This window comes from Mytilus galloprovincialis, chromosome 2, assembly GCF_965363235.1.
Source record: "Mytilus galloprovincialis chromosome 2, xbMytGall1.hap1.1, whole genome shotgun sequence".
NCBI lineage: Eukaryota > Metazoa > Mollusca > Bivalvia > Mytilida > Mytilidae > Mytilus > Mytilus galloprovincialis.
In genome coordinates, this window is record NC_134839.1 from 59,805,609 (window position 1) to 59,831,350 (window position 25,742).

Genomic DNA, 25,742 nt, shown 5'->3' on the forward strand with positions numbered 1-25,742 from the left:
GTCCGGTCCATATCTTTTGAACCGTTGAATATTTCAGTAAATCTTTTTTTTATATGGATTCAATCATAATGGAATCCTGTCCGCGACATACATAGCTGCAAAACTAAGGTTTACCAAACTTCAGATACAGAAGTCGGTTTCACAAAAAAAAGACTTAAAACAAGATTAATCGTAAGTAAACTGAACTATTCATGACTTACGATCAGCTTTAGTCGAAAGATTTGTTGTGAAACTGACCCCAGATGCAAAATGAGAATGCGGCGATTTATTAACTAAAGTTAGGTCCCAAGATGACCTTTATTTTGACATTTGGGATTGTATACTTTAATTTTTTAACGTGTTTTTTTATTAGAACTGCATTTATTTTCACTCACGTTTGTGCAGTCAAAAGGTTTGCAGTTAAAAATGCAAGCATTAATGTCTTACCAGTATTCAAAACTTAGATATATATAGATATTTATCAACTAATATGAATTTGCGGGATAAAGTTCGGCTTAACCTATATTAGTTTTTTAGCTCACCTGGCCCAAAGGGCCAAGTGAACTTTTCCCATCACTTGGCGTCCGGCGTCCGTCGTCGTCCGTCGTCGTCCGTCGTCGTTGTTAACTTTTACAAAAATCTTCTCCTCTGAAACTACTGTACCAAATCAAACCAAACTTGGCCACAATCATCATTGGGTTATCTAGTTTCAAACAAGTGTCCGGTGACTCAGTCAACCAACCAAGATGGCCGCCATGGCTAAAAATAGAACATAGGGATAAAATGCAGTTTTTGGCTTATACCTCAAAAGCCAAAGCATTTAGAGCAAATTTAATATGGTTAAAATTGTTCATCAGGTCAAGATCTATCTGCCCTGAAATTTTCAGATATATCGGACAACCCATTGTTGGGTTGCTGCCCCTGAATTGGTAATTTTAAGGAAATTTTACTGTTTTGGTTTATTATCTTGAATATTATTATAGATAGAGATAACCTGTAAACAGCAATAATGTTCAGCCAAGTAAGATTTACAAATAAGTCAACAGGTCCAAAATGGTCTGTTGACCCCTTTAGGAGTTATTGCCCTTTATAGTCAATTTTTAACCATTTTTCGTAAATCTTAGTAATCTTTTACAAAAATCTTCTCCTCTGAAACTACTGGGCCAAATTAATCCAAACTTGGCCACAATCATCATTTGGGTATCTAGTTTAAAAAATGTGTCCGGTGACCCGGTCAACCAACCAAGATGGCCGCCATGGCTAAAAATAGAACATAGGGGTAAAATGCATTTTTTGGCTTAAAACTCAAAAACCAAAGCATTTAGAGCAAGTCTAACAGAATAAAATTGTTCATCAGGTCAACATCTATTTGCCCTTAAATTGTCAGATATATCGGACAACCCGTTGTTGGGTTGCTGCCCCTGAATTGGTAATTTTATGGAAAGTTTACTGTTTTGGGTTATTATCTTGAATATTATTATAGATAGAGATAAACTGTAAACAGCAATAATGTTCAGCAAAGTAAGATTTACAAATAAGTCAACATGACAGAAATGGTCAGTTGACCCCTTTAGGAGTAATTGCCCTTTATAGTCAATTTTTAACCATTTTTCGTAAATCTTAGTAATCTTTTACAAAAAATCTTCTCCTCTGAAACTACTGGCCCTTCCCTAGATCTTCCATCAATTTCTTCATTTTCCATCAACACTTGATGGACAATTGATGGAAATTTGATGGTGCTGGATGGAATTCCATCCCAAACCAAAAATATCCATCAAAGGATGATGGAAATTAGAAATATTTTTTCCATCATCATTCTTTTGATGGAAAATTTGATGGAATCTTTAACCCCTGATGAAAAATTGGATGGCATTTTTACCCTTTGATGGAAAATTGGATGGAATTTTTACCCCTGATGGAAAATATGATGGCACTTATTCCATCTGATGGTAACTAGGATGAAAATGAAAGAATTTTGATGGAAATTGGACTTAAACATTTTCTTTGATGGAAAGAGGGATGGTATTTGGACTCTTTTCTTGATGGAAAAAAACTTAGACATTTTTTCCATCACAGGTGTCAGGTGCCAATCTGTTTTCCTTTAACCTTTGTGTACAGGATGTGACATCATAAATGAACACAGATTTTGAGGTCCAATGAGGAGAGCACATGTTTTAATGCATTCTTCTGCAATATCTCTAACTTATAACATAAAGATAAACTACAAACTATAAATACATATTTTTTATATAATTTATAGCAATTATTCAAGATTTAGATAATTAACAGTATTTATTAGGGGCACATTTCAAAGAAATCAAATTGTCACAAGACCCTACACAACCTCAACAAATCAACAAATTCAAATTTGAACATTCATGAACATGCAGACAAGAAGCAAAGATGTCTTCTGTAATTAACAAATTATGAATTTTACAATGGATTTAGATCAAAAGGTTCTTATTAATTCTATTGATTGGGATTAAATAGTGCAGATGTATTCTTCTGATGACATAATTGTCTCTTGGATTTAGGAAGATAGTGTGTACACATGTTCTGGATTAAATCTTTTGGTAAGTACAATGTATTAGAATTTCCACCATTTTGAATATATGTGCATGCTCTTTTAGTTCAAAGATAAGTGACATTTAAAATGTTTTATTAGCTTTTCAGAGTCAAGAGAAAAAAAAACTAGACCATAGATTTATAGAAATTATTAATCAAGAAGATGTGGTATACATGGTATAAATGCCAGTGAGACAACTATCAACAAAAGACCAAATGACACAAAAAATGTGAATATACATATCATACAATTGTGAACGACAGGAATCATATTTTGTATCATTTTAAAACATTATTTGCTTTATAAAATTATTTAGTACTTAATTCCAATAAAATCATTTTGCTATAAAATAAGAGATCTGTGGTATGACTGACAATTATACATTTATATATCCACAAATGACAAGTAACTAATAACCTTACTTTATGTTTTTACAATGTTAACTTATTCTAATTTATCATGTTTATAATATGCTAGATTCTTTTATTTTTATTTTGCAGAATTTGCCATCAACTAATTCAAATTTAAGGACAGAGATTCCAATGGGACACTGAACTAAAAGATACACACATGTAACTGGACTACTTATAGACGACAGAGAACAAATATTGTTTTATGACATCACAGAAAATGCCATATATGGAAAGATTTTCAAATTCCATCTGATGGTCAATTCTCCATCAACTTTCCATCAGATAGCAAAAATACCATCAATTATCCATCAGATTGAAATTATGCCATCAGTTTTCCACCATCATGAACACAAATTCCATCAAAAAATTTCCATCAACCATTTTCCATTATTGATGGAAAGTTGATGGAAAGCTGTTCCAATACTCCATCAAGATGATGGCATTTGTTCCATCACAAAATTCCATCATGTTTGATGGAAAATCTAGGAAAGGGGGGTTAAATTAATCCAAACTTGGCCACAATCATTTTTGGGGTATTTAGTTTAAAAAATGTGTCCGGTGACCCGGCCATCCAACCAAGATGGCCGCCATGGCTAAAAATAGAACATAGGGGTAAAATGCAGTTTTTGGCTTATAACTCAAAAACCAAAGCATTTAGAGCAAATCTGATTGGGGTAAAATTGTTTATCAGGTCAAGATCTATCAGCCCTTAAATTTTCAGATGAATCGGACAACCCGTTGTTGGGTTGCTGCCCCTAAATTGGTAAGTTTAAGGAAATTTTGCTGTTTTTGGTAATAATCTTGAATAATATTATAGATAGAGAAAACCTGTAAAGAGCAATAATGTTCAGAAAAGTAAGATTTACAAATAAGTCAACATGACTGAAATGGTCAATTGACCCCCTAAGGAGTTATTGTCCTTTATAGTCAATTTTTAACAATTTTCATAAAATTTGTAAATTTTTACTAACATTTTCCACTGAAACTACTGGGCCAAGTTCATTATAGATAGAGATAATTGTAAGCAGCAAGAATGTTTAGTAAAGTAAGATGTACAAACACATCACCATCACCAAAACACAATTTTGTCATGAATCTATCTGCTTCTTTTGTTTAATATTCACATATACCAAGGTGAGCGACACAGGCTCTTTAGAGCCTCTAGTTTTTTGTCATTCTGGAGGAATTTCTGTGAATAATCTATTTCTTTAAAAGAAACGAAATAAATCTAATTTATAACAAATAATGCAATTTTCTGTTTTGTGATTTTTAATAGTATAAGACAGCCGAAATTTATATTCTAAAACTGCGCCTGTAAAGCTTTTGCTTAACTGGAACGATTCCTGATACTTCGCTGTTACTGACATTATTCTGTGTAACAGATGCTTGCAATGATTTTAGTACATGTACAATTTCCCTATTGCATATATTTTTCCTTCACAAGAACAAATCTATCAAATCCTGAAGAAAGTATGACGTATTAAGACCACCTTTGTCATCCGTATTCATACTTAGGTAAACCTACTGCCGTATTTGTTTGTTATGACGCCATGTCTTTGTTTGCCAGCTTTCAGAACATGTAGTTTGAATGATGATGCACTTGGTGGTAGGCGTGACACGATGACAATCTTTTTGGTTGGAAGTCTGATATTATGTAGCTTGCTCAAATCGTCTTGCTTAAACTTAAACATACTTATTTTTGGTTTCGGACACTTTAGAGTTTTCTTGCAGCACCGATCTACGTGTCAATATGAATTTTGTTAAATTTGTGATAAACCCGCCATCTATTGATGATTTCGATAGCGTTAAAAGAGAGTTTTCTTAGGAACAAAGATAGATGATGAGCTATAGAACCTGTAAGAGCATAAACTGCTGGTAAAGGTACATATATTTAATAAAAGAAACTATACATGCACAATAAACATGGTGCATCGCCAACCATGATTCCCACTGATTATAGAACTCGTAAACAGCACACCGTTGTTCCATGTCTAGAATACAACGAAGTGTCAGGTCATCGTTGATCCTCTGACATTACTCCTCTTTAATTGTTAATCCGTACTTAAGAATAAGAAGCCTGATGATATTATATTATAAGCCCGGTACCTTTGATAAGTATGATTAAAAGGACACTATGATCTCTGTATACCAGAGACTAAATGCTTTGAGGTAAACAACTAAAGCTTGGCCTAAAACAAGAAGCAATAGCCAACACTGTATAATAAGCTACAAAGGTTCTTAAACAATGCCAGTTTACATGTTTTCTATTTACTTTCAGCAAATATTTTCGCATATTAAGATTTATCTTTTCAATCGGTACAGTATTAAAAATCTGGTCAAATATATTTTCACTGTTATATTCATTACATTTTCTGGTGTCAAATATGCCCAAAATTTCAGAAGCATACAGTACAACTGGTTTCACAGTATGATCAAATATAAATGTAAAATTTTGAATGTCACAAGGAGTATTTTTAAATATATTAATCAATTCCATTTGACCTCCAGAATTTAGGTAATTGAGGGCACATTTGAAACTCCCAGTCAAACTAAATACAACACCCAAATATTTATATTGATAAACAGACTCAATACTCTTGTCGTTTATATAAAATTTTCTCGATATCATTTGTCCACTTTTATTAAATATCATCACTTTAGATTTATCATACTTTATTTCAAGCCACCAATTTTCACAATAGTTATAAACCTTGTTCATACTATTCTGTAACCCTTCAGCTGATTCTGATACAAGAAGTAAATCATCTGCATACAATAAACTATTAAGGAACTGTGATCCAAATGATACAGGACAACATGAAGCATCAACTAACTTAGTAATGTCATTAATAAATACATTAAAAAGACTTGGACTAAGATTGTCCCCTTGACACACAAACACTAGATGAAAAAAACCTCTGACAGTGAAGAATTATCTAATTTAACTCTAAGCTCTATATTGCTATACATGGATTTCAGTAAGGATAAAAACCTTCCACCTACCCCTGCTTTTATTAATTTGAATAAGAGTGCAGGGTGCAGAACAATATCAAATGCCTTTCTAAGATATTATATATGTTAGAAAACTACAATGTATTAAAGATAAATACATAACTTTCAGTAATGTACAATTTTACCAAAACCCATTAACTGTTTCTTGACTTTAAATGACACAAAATGTATTTATAATCGTTTCCAACCACCGTTTATGCTATTTGAAGATATTAAGTCCAAATTATGTTTATTAGACGACCCTTTACAAGCACTTACTACTTTCATTAATATAAAGTATCTGATGCCATTTCTAAACACCAAAAAAAAGTAATTGATTCTGAACTCGAAACCAAATGAAACACAACTGTAGACGAATAAAGTGAACTTTTATGATAAGAAAATTTAATAAATTTTATGCTTCTGCCATCTATGCGAGAGTTTAGGACAACCTAATTACCAGGTTTAATCCACCATTTTCACAAATAGGAAATACTTGTACCAAATTTAGGCAACAGTAGTATACCAATGTTCAAAAGTCAGAAATCGATAAAAAAAACTAAATCTAGGTTACAAACCAAAACCGAAACACAACAGAGGATAGAAGACAACAAAGGAACAACAGGAACTCCGAAGTGCAACAAAAACTCGCGCCAAAACACAAAGAACATAAAGAAACTAACTATTTGATAACAACTGCATTTTCCAGACTTGGTACAGAAGACATTTTAAGAAAGAATGCTGGGTTGAACTTGGTTTAATGGCATGCCAAACCTATCGCTTTATGATAATGTAAACAAATATCGCGAAAACACTACGTGACAGAAATACAACACATACACACGCAAGAACATTCATAACAGAGAAACGCGCAATCAAATAAGCTAATAGTCGACACAACATGCAAGCCGCAGAACAGCAACAATATTTACCATCAACGACCACAGGATATAATACCCAGTCAGGTGTATGACAGTTTTTTTTTTCCATTGGATCTTTTTTCTTAAGCTTTTTTTCTGATATATTATCTGATATTATTGAATCGACAAAATCGGCCATTTAAAATACTTTCGTTAGATTTAATCATAAAGATCATGCGACAAGGTCTAAAAACATTATTCCAAAAAATTCCTAATCAAAATCTGGTATGGATATGAAAATACTGACTGTCATATAAATTCAGCCCATAATACATACATTTCACAATATTGATATTCCTACAACCATCACTATGAAGGCAATATTGACCCTCAGCTATCCAAAAATGAATACTAGCTTTGATATTCGAAAAGTCTACAGGGGCCAAAATCCGAAACTGTACACCTTACTGTGCATTGCAACCGCCGAATATAAACAAGAAAGAATTTGTTTACCATATGAATATATATATAAAAACAGAGATGCATGTATAAACAGCATATAGCTTTTTTCATAGAAAAAATATCAAATTAAAAATTTGAGATAAAAAGATTTTCAGAAAAGTTCAAGATTGTTTTTCAACGACTAAAGTGCTTTCTATACAAACTTTTCACAGATTTCGAAAGAATTCAATCAGTAATGATTCAGATTATAAAAGAGATGAATGCATTATGTTCGCGATTTGCAGTTATAGTTCAAAGTTGTATGCAAAATTTTGTCCCATTTACTATTCCTTGACTATAATGTGTCAATAATGTGTTCAAAAGGACGAAACACGCATCTGCATTCAAAAATATAGGGGACTGTTCGGTTTGAAAAAATGGACAAACCCATTGTGTAAGATGACTATTTATGCTCCGGCTTGAAAAAAATGAGACATTGCAAAAAAGAAAATCAAGACTTTTGTATAAACTAGAATCAAAAAAAGAAAAACAAATTAGACAGACATCATTATGTTATAAAGTTCGTTTATTGTCTGTCAAACGTAACTTGTCAGACGTAACTTATGTAAAAATACAAGTATAGGAATACTAGTTTCCCTTTTGAACATTTTCTGTCGTTCAGATAATTTTTTTCACCAATCCAATATTGATTACATGAGTCACCACAGCTAAATATAATGATATCATTTTTACTATTTATTTAATAAAAAGGTTTGTAACAATTAAAAAAGACAGCATATGTTATATTACAATTCACAATTTAAAAGTTCATTTTATTATACTGCATTTAGATACATTATGTAACAACCTTTACAATAAACATTTTCAATCTATGAACATGTGTTGAAGTTTATTGTATGTTTGTTGGTTTGTCCAAAAAAATATCAATACAAATATTACTTAATTTGATTGTGACTAACACGTATTTTATAATATTCGATTTCAAAAAAAAGCAATTAGTTTTTTGAATGTATAAATACTTAGCAACATACATCTCACTAATTTATCCAAACGTTTTGTCAACATGGTGCACATTCAACTCTGTGTGTTTTTCCTGATCGTAGGGCTGTGCTCTACTGTTGATGGGTTCTGTTTTCTGCAGAAAACAACAGGTAAACTTTAATTATTCATTTACCGAGTGTTCATTTTCCATTTTTCTTTTCCGTTTACCTGTTAAAACTGTTAAAACTTGTAATTGTTGTACAACTCATATGTCACATGAATACTAAGGGCATTAATTTAATTTAAATTTAATTAATTTCGCCAATTAAATATATACCTCTCTACAAGCACGATTATTCTTTAAAAGAAGCAACGTGTATTTCACCAAACTTTCTTACGGACGCAGCTAATCTCATTCATCATAACAGTTTCAGTATACCGGATTTAATATGATAACGGTCAATTCATCAATTTTATATAAATATTATAAAAGTGTTCTTCGTGTAGATAAATAAGAGTCCTGCATTTGTTTTCTTTAATAATTATTTTGAAAATAAGATTCTAACTTAACTTATCACAATCACGATGCCACTTTCTTATTGCAGAATAAATGATTCAAATTATTTTTTTTTTAATTGCATTTTTTATTTTCAATGTATCGGTATATGTCGGTTCAGTATACGATTTCAAATGATTCCTCGAGTATTATTATATGGTTAAAATTCATAACGGGTAGTAGAGTAATTGAGTTGAACGTCACAGCAATTGATCAGAAATGATAGTCACATTACTATATATTATGATTTGAACATCAACATATATCCAAGAATTACCTTCCAAGGTTAAAGTGCAGTTGATATTGGAAATTATTGGCAATCGTACGGCCTTCTAAAATGAGAAAAAAAAACATACAGTATTATCAGCTATAACAGACACCAACAAACTACAATCACTGAACTACAGGCTCCGAATTGGTACGGTAGTTAATTAATTTAAAGAATTTTCAGTGCAACGTTTTTTCAATATTTATAGCTATTGCTATAATTTCTATCTTGAAAATAATTTAGGATTATTTGTTAGACGATTTTTCAATTAAACATGGGGAATGGTGATATACAGTGTTGAAAAATATTAAGATTTGTTTAAAATGACTTCAGAGAAATATTGAGTTTAAAAAACGAGGCAAAAGATTTGGACCAACTTTCTGAAATTTGGGTTTTACATGCATTTCAACTTCGTTATTTGAGTTAGGCTTTAATATTACTTTGAGATGAATACTTTGTTTATAATGATTGTAACAGTAATTTGATCAGTCGGGTTTTTTTCTTTTCTTTAGACTGTGTCTACAAAGGAAGAATAATAAAACATAAAACCGATTATGAATCTATCAAAGAATGCATCAAATGTAGCTGTTCGAAAGGATCACTACAATGCTGCTCGTAAGTTTTTTTTTTTCTATGTATCATATTGGTTTCATTTTGACTATAATCAATGATACTTTGTATATGCGCTTTTCTGATGTACTTATTTGATCTAATTTTGTAATGTCGATTGATTTCCGCGTATATGATTTCGGAGTATTTTCAAAAATATCAAACCTTAAAAATGACTGACTTAAAACATTCATTTTCATTTTCGATTAACATCTTTTTAAGAGCTATATTGTGGGATAAATGAAATGTGGTATTCAATGTAATTCTTTGGATACCAATTTTTATGGGTTTCATGGGTACAGGTGAACCACGAATTTTAATAATATATTTTCAATATGATATTTTTGTCACACTGGTTTCATTCATGCTACTGTATTTTACTACTGTGTAACACTAGAATAGTTTATTTCTCATAAACCATGTGTAACCATATATTACAGAGAAGTTAAACGCATGCATACAAAATATAAATGAATACATAAATAAATATAGTAAAATAAATAAATAAAAAAATACAAGAATACAAAACAAGTAAATATAACTGTTTAAAGAAATAGTTTAAGTGTTCAAATATGTTGAAATTATGGTATTCTTCTGTTATATATACTTTCTGTTGTACTTGTATTTTTCAACAATTTGTTTTTGAGCATTTAAGATCCCGGTATTTTTTGAAATATCAAACTTAAGGATTTAATATACATTTGTTTTTTTTTTATTCATTATATATTTCCAGCTCAATTCCACCCATGTATCATTTCATCACTAATACAATCACTATATGCACGATATACTTAACCATCAAATTATTTTCACATGTAAAACACTAGACATTCTGTTTCAGGATTGGCGGATACATCACAATTCATTCTGATGATTGTAAAATTGTATCTGACGGACCTTGTAAACAAAAGGCTGTCCTTACTGCTGATGAAACAAAGCCTTGTCCACAATTCTCCATGGTTGGACGTTAAATTCTAATAAAACTACATATTTACTGAATGATGTCTGTAAAACTTCTACTATTTTAATCAATAAAGAGCCACACACCTTTAGATGGTTATATATGTTATTTTTGTAGGCAGTTTGTCCTTTTTGCATAACTTTAATTCCGTCTATTGTCGTCGTTTATCGTTGTTTGTTAATTTGAACAAAAATCTCGACTTGAGAATCTTCTTAGCTAAACAAAACCAAACCTGCCACAATTATCGTTAAGGTAATCAGTTTTGATAAGTATGACCAATGATTTCACCTACTAACTTGTTGCAAGATTTATAATAGAACATATGGGTAATAAAATCCAAGTTTTGTCTGCGGTTTTGTAAACCAATATTTCTATCTTGAAAATCATTTGAGATTGAGAAAATCTGACACGCCAAAAAAAGTTACACCATACACCATATCGCTATTTGTCGGCCATTATTTGGACATCACAAAGGTTCCCGTAAATCTTTGACGTCATAATACAAAATATCTGACGCCACAAGGGAAAGTGATTGTTGTATGACGTCAAAAGTTCAAGCAGGGCAGATTTCCAAATAGCGATAATGTGTATTTATTAGACCGAAACTCTGAATAGAGGGAAATTGAAAGAAAAAGGATCAGCAGAACATGACCTACATATAAATATATAGCAAATATCATTAGTTTACTCCATAGAGGAATGTTTGGTCTTAAAGGCTGATACTTCATTTGTTTGCATTTTTCTTGAATGTATTTGAAATATTATCAGTGCGTTGTGTTGCTTTTATGCAGAATTCACAGGTAGAGCCGCTAGTTTTATATCATTTTCCGATTATGTTGGGTGATAAAGTTTTATTATCCGGTTTCATTCTCTTTACGGATTAAAGGTCTCATTTCAAGAATTCTGTTTACAATATGTATATAAAGAAGATGAATGAATTCGTAAGCTCAAACCAATCTTAGATTATTGAAATAACTAAAAAATAAAAATAAAAAAAAAAAATTGGTAAAATGTTTGCCGCAACAAGTTGTTGAACGATCCCAACAAGGTATATTAGTATATGCATTATGTGCATGTTCTATTTGAAACTATTTGGATATATTTTAGAGGAAAATGGCATATACAACATATTCAGAAAAGGCGTTCAAAAATGAGAAAGCTTCACATTTAGGGAATCATCAATTTCAAACGAGTTATTGCAAAAGAAAGGGAAATAAAAAGACACAATATACCAAAGGTGAAGTAAAACCCAAAAGACGACAAAAAATAACACCTGAGCTTAAAGAAATTCCAAGTTACATGTCCAAACATTCTGAAAACAAAACACACGCAACAAAAGACTGAACGATTTAAGGCAACCGTTGGCAGAACTTACACCAATAAAAACCCCTTTCTTATGAGTCATGAAAATCAAGATTTTCTCACCTTTCCCTCAAATCTAAATTGTTTCTTTCTTGTCAAAGTCAATAGCAATAGGATTAAGTAATCCTTCCGTAATTGTCGGAATGTTCTGAATAAACAGGATCAATCCGAAAAAAAAATTCCGTAGATAGGTATCGCAACAAACATAACTTTAACGCTTTGTATACAGAGACTGGAAAAACCAAGAAATCAGATATTCACGAAAATGCAAGTTTTAAGCAATTCACTAAAATTAATACCCATGAAAATAAATGAATCCACAGCATGAATATTTGGTACAAATGTAAAACTGCATCTGTCTTCCGTCACCTATTATTCGTTTAAACATTGTGCATTATATTTCAATACACAATTTTTACCAACCCTATCAAAACCTTTACTTGAACAACTATTACTAATTTATACTTAACCATCACATTCTGCAATATATAACCTAATTTGTATTTGGCAAAAACTTTCGGAATTTAAGTTCCTCAATGTTCTTCAACTTCATACTTTATTTGGACTGTTTAACGTTTTGATTTTTCTGTATTCGTTTTGTACGAAATTCACGTCTGACGTTCACAATTGTTATTCTTTTATCCATGAGGAGTTAATTCACATGTTTCAAACTAAAATGTTTGTTTCAGTATCGGTATGCGCATCTCTAGCACACCTGCTGGTTGTAAAGTGGTACCAGATGGACATCGTTCTAAAAAGGCTGTCCTTGTTATTGACGAGACACAGCCCTGTCCAGGAGGATTTTTTATGACTGGGCGTTGAATGTGAAGAAGTGTCTTTGATATTGTATTTATAAAATTGTTGATGAAATTTGTTTACTAATGTAAACAAGCCTGTATAATTTTTACTATATTCATACTTTTTTCCCCAATGCTATTAATATACAATAATAATTGGTTCTTAACGTCCATCGTCCTTTTAAAAACTTTTACATTAATCTTTTTCTCCGAAACTACTTGACCAAATAAAACCAAACCACGCCATTACCATCCTGGTTATTTACATTTTAGGATATATCCGATAATCCACCTATCATCAATCATGGCTGCACGACTTAAAATAGAACAATGGTGTTAAATTGTAATGATGTCTACAATCTTAAAACATTATAAATAAAGATAATATTGCCAGTCAGAAATGCACAAAAGGTCAAGCAACCATTTATCTAGACTATCAGACGCCATCATATGAGGAATTTTTGTTACTTCTTCGATATAAGAAGAAAGGGAAAAAAAATATATAACCATCAGGGGATACAAATTAAACAAATGTCTGAAATTCTCAGTTGATACCTTAAGGAGTGTTTTGGTTTTATATGCCTTGCCTCATATAGTATTCAGAATGATATATCTTTTTTCTTGTTTTTTTCAAGAAAATATTTTTATCATTTATTATTTTTTTGTATCAATTTTGTGCCGTTTGAATAAAATTACGAATGGAAATCGGGAATGTGTCAAAGAGAAAACAACCCGACCATAGAGCAGACAACAGCCGAAGGCCATCAATTGGTCTTAAATGCAGCGAGAAACTCCCGCACCCGGAGACATGCTTAAGCTGACCCCTAGACAAATATGTATATGAATGTTTTCTCCAAATTGACCTCATGTAAACAATTGTTAAACGCAAATGAAAGTTAAATGTTAAAGTCAGCATTAAAACAATAGTCGTGGTAAAATGCAGCATGAATACATATAGGTTTTAAAACACAAAACATTAAAGTTCTGGTCGTATCTTTCTTTACAGACTTTCATTACTTTTTTGTTGAAGTATTTCTTAACTTTTAATTTCATTAAATTGTTTTTGTGTCACGTTTCTGGACATTTTCTCACTTTTTCTTTCTATCTAAAGTTTGTCTTTCTTATCTAAGGAAATATCAATAAAATTAATCCTTCCATATGATTTGGAATGTCCTGAATAAACTGACCCTCACAATCAACAACGTTAATTATATGATTGCAAAACCCGAAACAAAAATTTTTCTACTCGAACAACAAATACCTTTATGTCCTGGTGTAATCTTCAGATAGAAACGCAATTAATCTACAAAATTATATGATAGTATCTTACAGACGTTTCTATAGATAAATTGACAACTATCATATTTCCATCGCTCTTTTGTTCCACTCGTCTCAGATGGATAAGGGTGTGTTTTTTATTGAATATTTTGGCATTAGATTATATAAGTTTAATGATACAGTCTTAACCAAGGTATCTTACTTATACAGCTGTGTAACAAGCAAGGTCCCATTCCTACATGCGTGACTAAACCATGGTTGTAATGGTGTAGTGTTGAGAACTGTCCTCAGTATCCCATACGTAACTTTTTGTCCGTTCCTAATATAACCTTCTATAGGTTTAAATAAAATCAGACACATCAGCTTTTGTATTTTAAATAATTCACCTGTTTAAAATGTATTGTCGGTGATATTGCCGTCTCAGATCACTAGACAAATTATGTATTTCATTTCATCTTGATCAGGATCCCTAATTTGAATTCGGGTTTAGACGAGGATTAGTACTTTTGAGATGGTTTTATGGTTTTAGTAGACCTATGTTATACAAGTCTCTTTATATACACATAATCCTATAGTATTTTTTGGAACAATAATCTGAGATCTCCCATAACCATATTAAGTGTCATGAGCTTATTTGATCTTTTGAGAATCTTTTTTTTTAACTTTGGATACTCAACACAAGAGCTTTATATATATGCAAGTTCCTGTTTGTATTATCTGTCGATACCTGTATTTAGGCATTGCAAAAGTTCATTTTTCTAGACTGTTATTGACGTCTTTACACTTGTTCCGTTTGATGTTAAATTGTACTGATTGATAGTCTAAAATACATCATTTCTTTAATTTGTTGTTATTGGCTTTCAACTAGCTGTCAGTAACTGCAAATGTACTCAGATCTGGTCTAGTTTGTTGTAAGGGATGTAAAAATGAACATTCAAGGGGCAATTACTCCAAAAATGGCTGTCAAACATATCAGAATAAACTGATTGTATGATCATTTTTGCATTTTTCATTTTTAATCTAGCTTCTACAGCTTCAAAATAATAGCCAATAACTACTATAACTAAACATCTCATGCATAACAACTCCAAATTAGTAGTTACATTTTACGCTTAGCCGTCTAGTTTTATTGAAAAAGTTTAATCAAAGATTTAGACTGCGATGATGGACGCAATGTGATATATACCAGCTATCAAAACCTTATGGGTCAATTGAATTCAAAATATACCTAATTTGTTTTAAAATATTAAAGTGTATGCAGCAGGACATCAAACATGTTTGAATATATTTGCGACTTCCCATTTACCATCAAACATTTGTATCTGATCCAAACTGTAGCAAGCTTGAATGCTGCGTCCATACTTGCCTATTCTGCTCAGGGTTTAACTTCTGCAGACGTACCAAGCTGCGAATTGATGGGCATTTACTTATTGATGGGGGAAGCCAGAAAATATTAACGACTTTTGACAGAGAAATTTGATGATCAAATTTAAGTTTCTTTGCTAAAACAGTAACTTTGGATTTAAAGATTAAATTTCATATGCAGCTTACTGTAAGGTGTTCATATTCATATAATAGGATTTATCTAACGATGACCTCACTTACATGTATGATCTATGGTTTAGACTTTTTTGTTAAATACCGGAAATTTATATAATATTTTTATATATAAGTACGTCCATAGAAGTGACAACTCTACGACATATTCATTAATAGATACGCTACTAAAAACACATATTATATTCATAATAACTCTAAATATCAGCACAACAATGTTTAATCTGATCCTTTTTTGTTCTTCCCTCGCTTGGATTCTAACTCATGAAATTGGTATTTCGAGTAGCACGATCTGCAATGTGTCTGTCGCTGTAGACTACTCGACCATCTAGACTTAACTAGAAAATCAGCTTTCGGTGGCCTAGTGTTACCTTTCCTCGTTAGTAGAATCTAGAATTGTAACACAGTACATGACATATAAGGCACGGGGATGGAATTGGTCGGAGCTAATTATCTATCATAAAAGAAAGAAAGATAGTCACAGAGATGTTAAGACGTGTAAACAATTAACAACATTACGACAGATCCATCCATAGGATTACCAGTAAAGGTGATTGACGGCTGAAAACATATTATATTCATATTTAATCTAAATATCAGCACAGTGAAGGTGATACTTGGCTGAAAACATATATTATATTCATAATTCCTCTAAGTATCAGCACAGTGAAGGTGATACTGGGCTGAAAACATATATTATATTCATAATTCCCCTAAGTATCAGCACAGTGAAGGTGATACTCGGCTGAAAACATATATTATATTCATAATTCCTCTTAGTATCAGCACAATACAGTTGAATCTACAAATGTTTGTCTTCCCTCGCCATGATTCGAACTTATGCTATTGGATCGAATATCTAGAAAACACCGCCTGTACTGTGTAAATTGCTCTAGACCATTCGACCACCTAGACTGAATTCGTTATTCAGCTTTCGTTGGCTTGCAAGACCAAACACTCCTCTGCGGAGTAAATTGACGATATTTACTATATGTTTATCTGTAGATCATGTTCTGATGATCTTTTTTGACATTTAAAATTTTCCTCCATTCAATCAGAGTTTCGGTCTAATAGATACACCTTATCGCTACTTGGAAATTTATTCCGTTTGACCCGAGAATCTGTCCCGCTTGAATTTTTGACGTCATACAACAATAACTTTCTATTTTGGCGTCAGATATTTTGTAGTATGAAGTAAAAATTCTACGGGAACCTTTGTGAAGTCCAGTAATGGCCGACAAATAGCGAGAAGGTGTAGGTTAGGTAGAGTGTGACATTCTTAACTTTTTTGTCTTATCAGATTTTTTCAACCTAAAACGATTTTCAAGATGGAAATATTGGTTTACAAGAACGCAAACAAAAGTTTATTACCCATATGTTCTATTTTCAACCTGGCAACAATGATGTTTAGTAGGTGGAATCATTGGACCTTGGACTAATTACCCTAATGATGATTGTGGCAGGTTTGGTTTTAATTGGCTAAGGAGATTCTTCAACGAGATGTTTGTTCAAATTAACAAACAACGATAGACGACAACAGACGAACTTAAAGTTATGCAAAAAGGACTAATTGGTCCCCCTGTGTCATTTAAGCTAGAACAAAAACACACATATAATTATCAAGAAATGTATGGCTTTTAATTGATTAAAATAGTAGAAGATTTACAGACTTCATTATTTCGTTCAGTGAATACGTAGTTTTCTTTAAATTTAACGTCCAACACCGGAGACTTGTGGACAAGGCTGTGATTCATCACTAATAAGGACAGCCTTTTGCGAACAAGGTCCATCAGCTACCACTTTACAATCATCAGAATGACTACTGATGTATCCACCAATGCTGAAACAGAAAGTCAAGTTATATACATGTGAATGGAATTTGGTGGTTGAGGATGAAAAAGGAAGATAGATGGAGAAAACAGAGGTATTTGTTTATCTTTATTTAATGTGAATACTACACTTATCTTGACATATGACTGTAAAAAAAACATTATTTAATTTTATCCCAAATTGAACACATATATATTAAATCCGTTAAGTTTGATATTTCCAAAAATATCTTGAATTTGAATACTCGCGAACAAATTGTCAAAAAAACAAGTACACCAGAAAAAGAACAGATAATTCTAGTTTAGTGAAATAGAGTAGCATAAATGAAACCAGTGTGACGAAAATAAAAACGACTTACAAGCAGCAACTCAAGGATCCTTTCCTACAATCACAGTTGACACACTCTTCAAAAGATTTATACCGTGTTCCGTCTTTTATTATTTGTTCTTTGTAAACACAATCTAACGAAAACAAATGATTGGATGGTTAAATGACAGACAAAGTATTTATGTGATCTTAACTGACAATGTATTATTTATTTCTTTAAATGGATTCACTACAGATTTATTGAAATACATAAAAACTCCCCTATGACTCTATGATTTTAACTGTATACGCTAGACTCGCGTTTCGTCTACATGAGACTCGACCTTTTAGCTCAAATTTTAACGGTTGGAAGGCAATAACAAAGTAAAGTTCATCGAAAAACAAAAAAATCACAAAAGTGTGCCAAATCTTTGCCTCGATGTGAAAATCTTTAAGTTTTTAAAATTTTACATGTTATCAATAAAATGTACAGAAAATTACATATCAATGTTTCAGCCATAAACAACAGCAGTTTTGCTAAAGTTAATGCATGTGGTTCGACCAAACAATTTATAAATTATGTTTGTTCAATGATTTAGAAAACCTAATATTGTGAAAATGATCATTATTTCGATAATCTTTTTTTCTGATTAAATTTACTACTTTCACTTTTTAAAAACAGACAAAACTATCAATCGTTTAATTAATCAGAATAATAAATGTAATTCATCGAATGTTTCAGTAATAGAGGTACTTGAAAACGAAGAAATTAGTATGTTTAGTAGAAATGAAAGATGCTTAGATTACCATTGAAAAAAGATAAACAAAAATTGAGATCATCTGTGTAGCCGACATTTATCCATAGATATACAACAGATATAATATGAAAAAAACAATGGCATAATAAGGATTTTTAGAAATACTTTGATCTAAGATCTAAAGGAGTTACTCAAGGTCCTCCTTGCTTTTTTTATAGCTTTAAATCGCGTGTCACTATTGAGTTTTTGTGAAGACGTCAGACGTACAAAATGATATTCAATTATTTTTGTATACGCATATGTCAAACAAAGCATTCAGAAACGTATGACATTGACACTTTTTTCTATAAATGTTATGAAATGGTTGATAATAATCAAACGATAACAAATGATAATGGTTATTTATTGCTAAATTATCAAAGACCTAGCAAATGTCTACAAGTATGACACTTAACGATAACTCTCCACCTCATCCTACCTTTGCAGTTACCAAATAATAAATATATTGAGGGACAAGCCCTATTATATAGTGTTTCGTATCACATTAATATTTGTTAAATCAACTTTTGAATATCATCTGATTGGACGCCGAGAGGTATAGTGAATGTGTTTATGGACAGGAACTAATTATGTAACTCAGGGTGGTTGTTCGAACTCCGGTCGCGACAAATAAAAGTTTACAAAAGTTTAAAGTAACTTTTTAAACTAATTCCGAAATCGGTAAACGTGCCTATTCAAATTTAATATAAATTATTCATATAAAAGTGCTCCATTGAATATATTCGAGATCATGCCATTTTAATATTTGACCGTACGTGTTACTATATCAAATAATCAGAGGATGACCGTTTTGACATCGGAAAATGTCGATTTTTAAAAGTTTTAATTCTGATTACAAAGTGTAATTTAAAGAACAAATATGCAACTTATAGTTTTCACAATCTCTTAAACTAATTTCAATGCTCTTCACTGTCGTTCTTCTTTTGGCCTTTTTAACATTTTCTGATTCGAGCATTTCTGATGAGTCTGTTGAAGACGAAACGCGCGTCTGGCGCAAAAATAAAATTTCAATTCTGGTATCTATGATGAGTTTATTTTCGTGATCTTAATACTTATTGTTTCTGCATCATTAAGAAAAAGTTTTAAAATGTAGATACGAATTTAATTGCAATTTTTGACAGGGAAGATCGTTACTCGTCGATCGTTAATTTTATGTAGTTGATTAATATAATTATGTTAGATATCACAGTAAAAATACGTTGTTAAATTGATAATTTTTAAGAATAAGTTTTCTCAAAGAATAAATGAGATTAGATGCGTCCTATTCAAATAAACAACAACAACACCATAAACATTAGTGATATTTCTTTTTTAATAAGAATTCTACAGCTAAAGCTATAAACTTCCTATTCACATATTTGCATCTATGAAAGCATTAAGTAAAACTTAACATCTATTTGTGTTTGTAAAACACCTGCCTCAAGGTAGTTCAGGGGTATAGAAAAAAAAATTACACGCCAAAATATTGATTTTATAAACTTTTTTGAATAAAATAATAAAAAGTATGGGTCACCACGCTATTTTCCAAGGTACGAGTTGTTCAAAATTTACAAAGTTCGCTTAGATTGCTCATGAAAAAACACATTTTGTGCATAAAAAGAAATCTATCAGACAGAATTTGAAATAAAATTTGAGAAGATAGGTTTTATAAAACATTTTAAGAAAATAAAAATAAAAATGATGTCACCGATTGTGTTTTCTTGCTATAAGTAAAACATGAAAATTCCCTGCAAGTCCAGTATTAATTTTCTACTTAAATAGTTATCTCCCCTTGGACTGCTTCTTTGAAAAAAAAAATTCTAAAAGCACAAATATTTGGTATTTGTGAAACCTTTTCGATAAAGAAATGGATAACTAAGTTTTCTTAAATAAACAGTGTAACCAATAAATTGCATATCTGTCTCCAAATTTGCAGATTTTTAGTTGCAGCGTTGCAATAAAAGTGTGGCAAACGATTAATTCTTATAAAAGGTCTAAATTCATTGATGAAAATGATTTTTAACTGGTAAAAATTCATGCCCCAATTATTCATACAGCACCGCATTCAGTTGAAACTGTTTTTAAAGGTAAGACGGAGTTGGAAAGTACAAGATAAATTTTCGGTAAGCGTTGTTATCATGATGACTATCATCATTTACATTTAAAATTTATATATAAAAAAAAAGATTAAATTTACCTGTAGGTGGCTGCGCAAAACAGTACCCATCAACAGTTGAAGACAGTCCTACGATCAGAAAAAACACACAGAGTTGAATGTGTACCATGTTGATAAAACGTAGATAAGCCAGATGTATGCTGCTACGTATTTATATCCAAAAAAAATAATTGCTTTAACAAAACACTTGCTTGGCAATTATAGAATTGAGTGTTGTTAATCATCAAACTGGTATTTGAATGGATGTTTTTTTTAACAAATCCACGTACTAACATCCTGGACACATGTTCATAGATTGCTTCCGATCATTAGCTATTTATCGTAAAGGTTATATGTTGTAACATAATTCATAACAATTTGCATGACAAAATATACTTTAATAATTCTGAATTGTAACATGAAATACTTGTATTCTGTACTTTAAGTCGTTATAAATCTTTGTGTTGTTTAAACAGAAAAGAAGGTATCAAATGGTACAATCAAATACCATAAATGGAAGAAAAAAAAACAACACTTATACCAAAACTCAAAAACCATCAGTGAAATACAATAAAACCCTATGAGCAAAAACGGTTAGTCCCTAATCCTGACTTGGTGCATGAATTCATTTAAAGATAACCAAATACATTGTAATGAACGTTGGGATCTTCTTATGATCTATCCATCTTCTGCTTTAAACGGATGGCGTACCTCTATCCAATCAACTTGTCTTATGTTCATGTTTAACCTATCGCTTTCGTTATGTGGTTTATAAAAAAAATCTTCCTCCTGATTACGGAGAAGATTTTAAACTTCGTATTTTCCCAAGGTGAACTTTTAGGTTTTCGATATAATCTACCTCAGTGTTCTCATTTACGTTCGGGATTTGTTGCAAAAGATTAATGATCTTCATGAACAATCAAAAAAAAAGCATGAAGCACGTAAACATAAGTAAAATGGTTTTTATTATAAAAGAGGGACGAAAGTTACCAGAGAGACAGTAAAATTCATAGATCGATAATAAACTGACAACGCCATGGCTAAAAATGACAAAGACAAACAGACAAATAACAGTACAAAAGACACAACATAGAAAACTAAGGACTAAGCAACACGAACCCCTCCGAAACTGGGGGTGATATCAGGTTCTCCGGAATAGTAAGCAGATAAAACGATGCTTATCCTTTTGGACTAGTTTTAATTTAGTTCGCTGTCATTTGCTAAATAAATTTTCTCACAGCAATTGCTAAATGATTTGGCGTATGAATTCTATGTCAGAATCAATTAGCACTATTTACCTTTCAGTGTACGTTTGTGTACTTTTTCTTTTATTACGGCTTTTCCCTTGCCAATGCGTGATACAATTGGGGAAGTTATATCGAGAGTTAAGGTTACTGCATATCAAAAAGCTATCGGCTTAAGATGAGAGTCCGCGGGATGATAATAGAATAATTCTGAAGATTTTTAACACTATAAAAAAGAAGATGTGGTATGATTGCCAATGAGACAACTATCCACATAAGACCAAAATGACACAGACATTAACAAATATAGGTCACCGTACGGCCTTCAACAATGAGCAAAGCCCATACCGCATAGTCAGCTATAACAGGCCCGATAAGACAATGTAAAACAATTCAAACGAGAAAACTAACGGCCTTATTTATGTAAAAAAAATGAACGAAAAACAAATATCTAACACATAAACAAACGACAACCACTGAATTACAGGCTCCTGACTTGGGACAGGCACATACATAAATAATGTGGCGGGGTTAAAAATGTTAGCGGGATCCCAACCCTCCCCCTAACCTGGGACAGTGGTATAACAGTACAACATAAGAACGAACTATAAAAATCAACTAGTGCTTTTACAACTTACAGTCTGCTTTCTTTACAGCAGAGATAGTATTAATTATCCTAATCCAAACTACTGAAGAAAGAGACCGATTCTGTTGAGCCGCAACTCCTCTGAAAACATACAAAGTCGGAAACATTTGTGTCGTATAAATGTAGTGTTTTTACTTACTACATTAGCTTTTGAAACAATCTTTTTTCCACAAAAAACTACATTCTTTGAGAAAATATTCCAACTCGGAGACTGTTATCGATCAGTGTCTTATACGCTTTCGCACATGCTCATTCGACGTACTGCATGCGAATTTTAAGAACTCTTAGTTTCACATGTTTCAACTCTTCTCTAATTGTAACGCAATTTTGCGGGCATCTTCTAGTATCTTTGTAAAAAACTGATTGATAAAATTGTGATCGGAAATGGGGAATTTGTAAGATACAACACTGACCTAAGAGCAGAAAACAGCCGAAAACCACCAATGGGTTTGCAGTACAGTGAAAAAATCCCGCACTCGGAGACGTGCTTCAGCTAGTCCTTAAACAAAAATGTGTAACACAGGAATGGCACCAAATGCTCGAAATTTTCATATATTGTCTATGTTTTTTTTTTAAATTTGATTAGAATCATGATTATAGCTGATGTAAAGATTCTACAAAAGTAATGTGTAACAAAAACTTCTTTGCACATGATGATAACACTAGTTATCTAGTAGTTGATACATGCAAACATTTAACAATTAACAGACAGATGTTTAAAAGGGTTGTTCCTAGTCTTTTGTGTTGATCAATGGTAAACAAAAAGTGTTGCTACTACAGTTTAACAAGCATATTTATTCGATATTGTTTCACGACATATCAACTTGTTTGTTTTGTGTAGGGGATTTAATTTGAAATCTTTCCCTCTAACATTATAAACTTGGCCTGTTAATTATACCTTTGTTTATTTTTAATACTTATCCCGTTATAGAACAGTACAATAACATTTATTAACAAAATACTGGTCCATCTCATATAACTAGAGATGTTTTTAAAATCAAAGTTTACCAAAGTATATTATAAAATATCATACTAGAATAAAGATGTTTTTCATTTTATAGATTTTAAAATCATTGGTCCATATCATGGTATACCTTTAGTGTTCCAGCTTTAGTTTGTTTAGGCTGATTTATGTACTTGATCTTCACATTGGTCCATATCATGGTATATATTTAGTGTTCCAGCTTTAGTTTATTTAGGCTGATTAATGTAATTGATCTTTATCTCTAATAATAAAATGTTACAAAAAAAGACAATAATGTAAGACGATGATATATGTATGTATAAAATTTTAGTAAACATTTAGCTTGTATAAGGTTATTTGATACCTATGATACTATAATAGACTTACATTTAAAAGTACAAAAACGACTAATGGAACAACATTGACTCCAATTGTATCCATATCATCGTATCAAGCAAGCAATTATTCTGTAAAAATATTTGTCATAACAAAAGTACTGGTATTTAAGACACATCATATGACATAATATTATGTTTATTTGTACTCCATAGAGTAATTAAGAGACGATTATATACATTGTACTGTGAATTTGTGGTAATTATTTATTATTTTGAGTGGATAATAAATAATAAATAGCTTTGCTCGATTTTTTTTTTATATTCACGTTACTAGTATCATATCGTGATGACACTCCGTAGTCTGACATTTGCTTTATAATACATAATTAAAAAAAAAGTACATTGATATAGCAACAAACGACACAGAAAACAACTTCACATGTAAAGGTCGAAAAAAAAGTCTTGAAACCACATAAGGTGCCAGCACAATATGCTTTTCTTATAGTCGTAACGAGTCTACAAAACATAGGGTGTGAATGCAACGAAAAGTATTCAAGACCAGCAAAAACAATTTCATTTTTGAATTTTCCTCTGAGTTCAGTATTTTTATGATTTTATTTTATAAATGACATGAGACAACCACCGACGCGATATATGTGATAGAAATATGAATGTCTGTGGATAAACACGTTTATTATGTCAATATTAAGTCGTGGCTCTGGCGTACAGCACCGTCATCTTTGTATCTTTGGGGAGTCATGTGTTAAAATCAAATATCATTGATCCGACAATTGTCTAAATTTATTGTTTTCCATTCTAGGCATGAATTTTGGCGTGATTAGGTGTGGATACTTACCAAAGATATTTTTTAGTAAATACAACCTATGACTCTTTCATTTTGCAATAGCATTAAACATTTTACTTTTCTACACTTTACACAACTATTTCCCATTCTAAACTTAAAGACACATTGTTAGTTTTTGCCTGTTGTGTTTAATACAACGGAATAGCCAACGCAGAAGCAAGTATCTTTTTTTAGGCAACCAAACATTCTTGATTTTTTACTGACAACATTTGTGTTATGTATAGAGAACATGTTGTTTTACGAACAATCGAAATTCTCATGGAAACCAGCTGTGCTCCTCTTCTTGCTGACTTTTTGCAGTTGAACATCATACATGAACTTCTTAAAAAGAAAGAAACGATATATAGGTGATGATATTTCACTAAATAATTCAAAGAATACAACAGATTTAGTTTAGTCTGTCTCATATCTTATATTACATCTGAAACTAGCAATGAGATTCGGTTACAAAAAACAACTTTATGACAAAAGAGATGATCCCAGCTTCCAAATTATGGAATTTTCACTTCACTTCTATGTAGATTATTCAAGCAGCGCTTGCACACATTGTATATATCTCCCAGTTAAAACGATAATCCAGGGCTTTCATTTCCTTTCATGATTTCCTTGATAAAAGATTGCTGTTCACGATGAATCTATTGAACCAATAGGTTCAAAATGTAACCTATTGGAATGGACTTATTACCCTAGTTTTTTCTAACATGAGCAACACGACGGGTGAGTCATATGAAGCAGAATCTGGTAACCCTTCCGGAGCACTTGAGATCACTTCTTGTGTCTTATTTCTTATTTTGCAGTTTTATTCTTTATGCACCTGTTCAAAGGCAGCAGTATGTTCAGTGGTTTCCGTTGTTACAGTATATTATGTTAGTTTTTCGTTTATTATTTTGTATATAAATAAAGGCAACAGTAGTATACCGCTGTTCGAACTTTCGTTTTCTCATTTGAATAGTTTTA

The 25,742-nt window shown here is 31.6% G+C and overlaps 1 protein-coding gene and 1 long non-coding RNA gene across 2 annotated transcripts; one reads left to right on the forward strand and one right to left on the reverse strand.

The window, feature by feature from the left end:
- Nucleotides 1–8,264: 8,264 nt before the first annotated feature.
- LOC143064004 (uncharacterized) lies at nt 8,265–10,737 on the forward strand. The gene is made up of 3 exons (XR_012975159.1): nt 8,265–8,422; nt 9,589–9,691; nt 10,527–10,737. It is a non-coding gene; the product is annotated as an uncharacterized LOC143064004 (long non-coding RNA).
- Nucleotides 10,738–17,256: 6,519 nt separating this feature from the next.
- On the reverse strand, nt 17,257–20,984 carry LOC143064005 (uncharacterized). The gene is made up of 3 exons (XM_076236493.1): nt 20,771–20,984; nt 17,829–17,931; nt 17,257–17,480 (listed from the first exon to the last, which is right to left on the reverse strand). The coding sequence occupies exons 1-3, from the start codon at nt 20,856–20,858 to the stop codon at nt 17,351–17,353; spliced, it is 321 nt and encodes a 106-aa protein (XP_076092608.1). The 5' UTR covers nt 20,859–20,984; the 3' UTR covers nt 17,257–17,350.
- Between the last annotated feature and the right edge of the window lie 4,758 nt (nt 20,985–25,742).

Coding starts and splice junctions, on each gene's coding strand:
- LOC143064005 (XM_076236493.1), bottom strand. CDS start 20,858: ATGGTACACATTCAACTCTGTGTGTTTTTTCTGATCGTAGGACTGTCT. Junction 17,932..20,770: donor TTTTGCGCAGCCACCTACAG/GTAAATTTAATC, acceptor TGTTTTCGTTAG/ATTGTGTTTACAAAGAACAA. Junction 17,481..17,828: donor GGATCCTTGAGTTGCTGCTT/GTAAGTCGTTTT, acceptor TTTCTGTTTCAG/CATTGGTGGATACATCAGTA.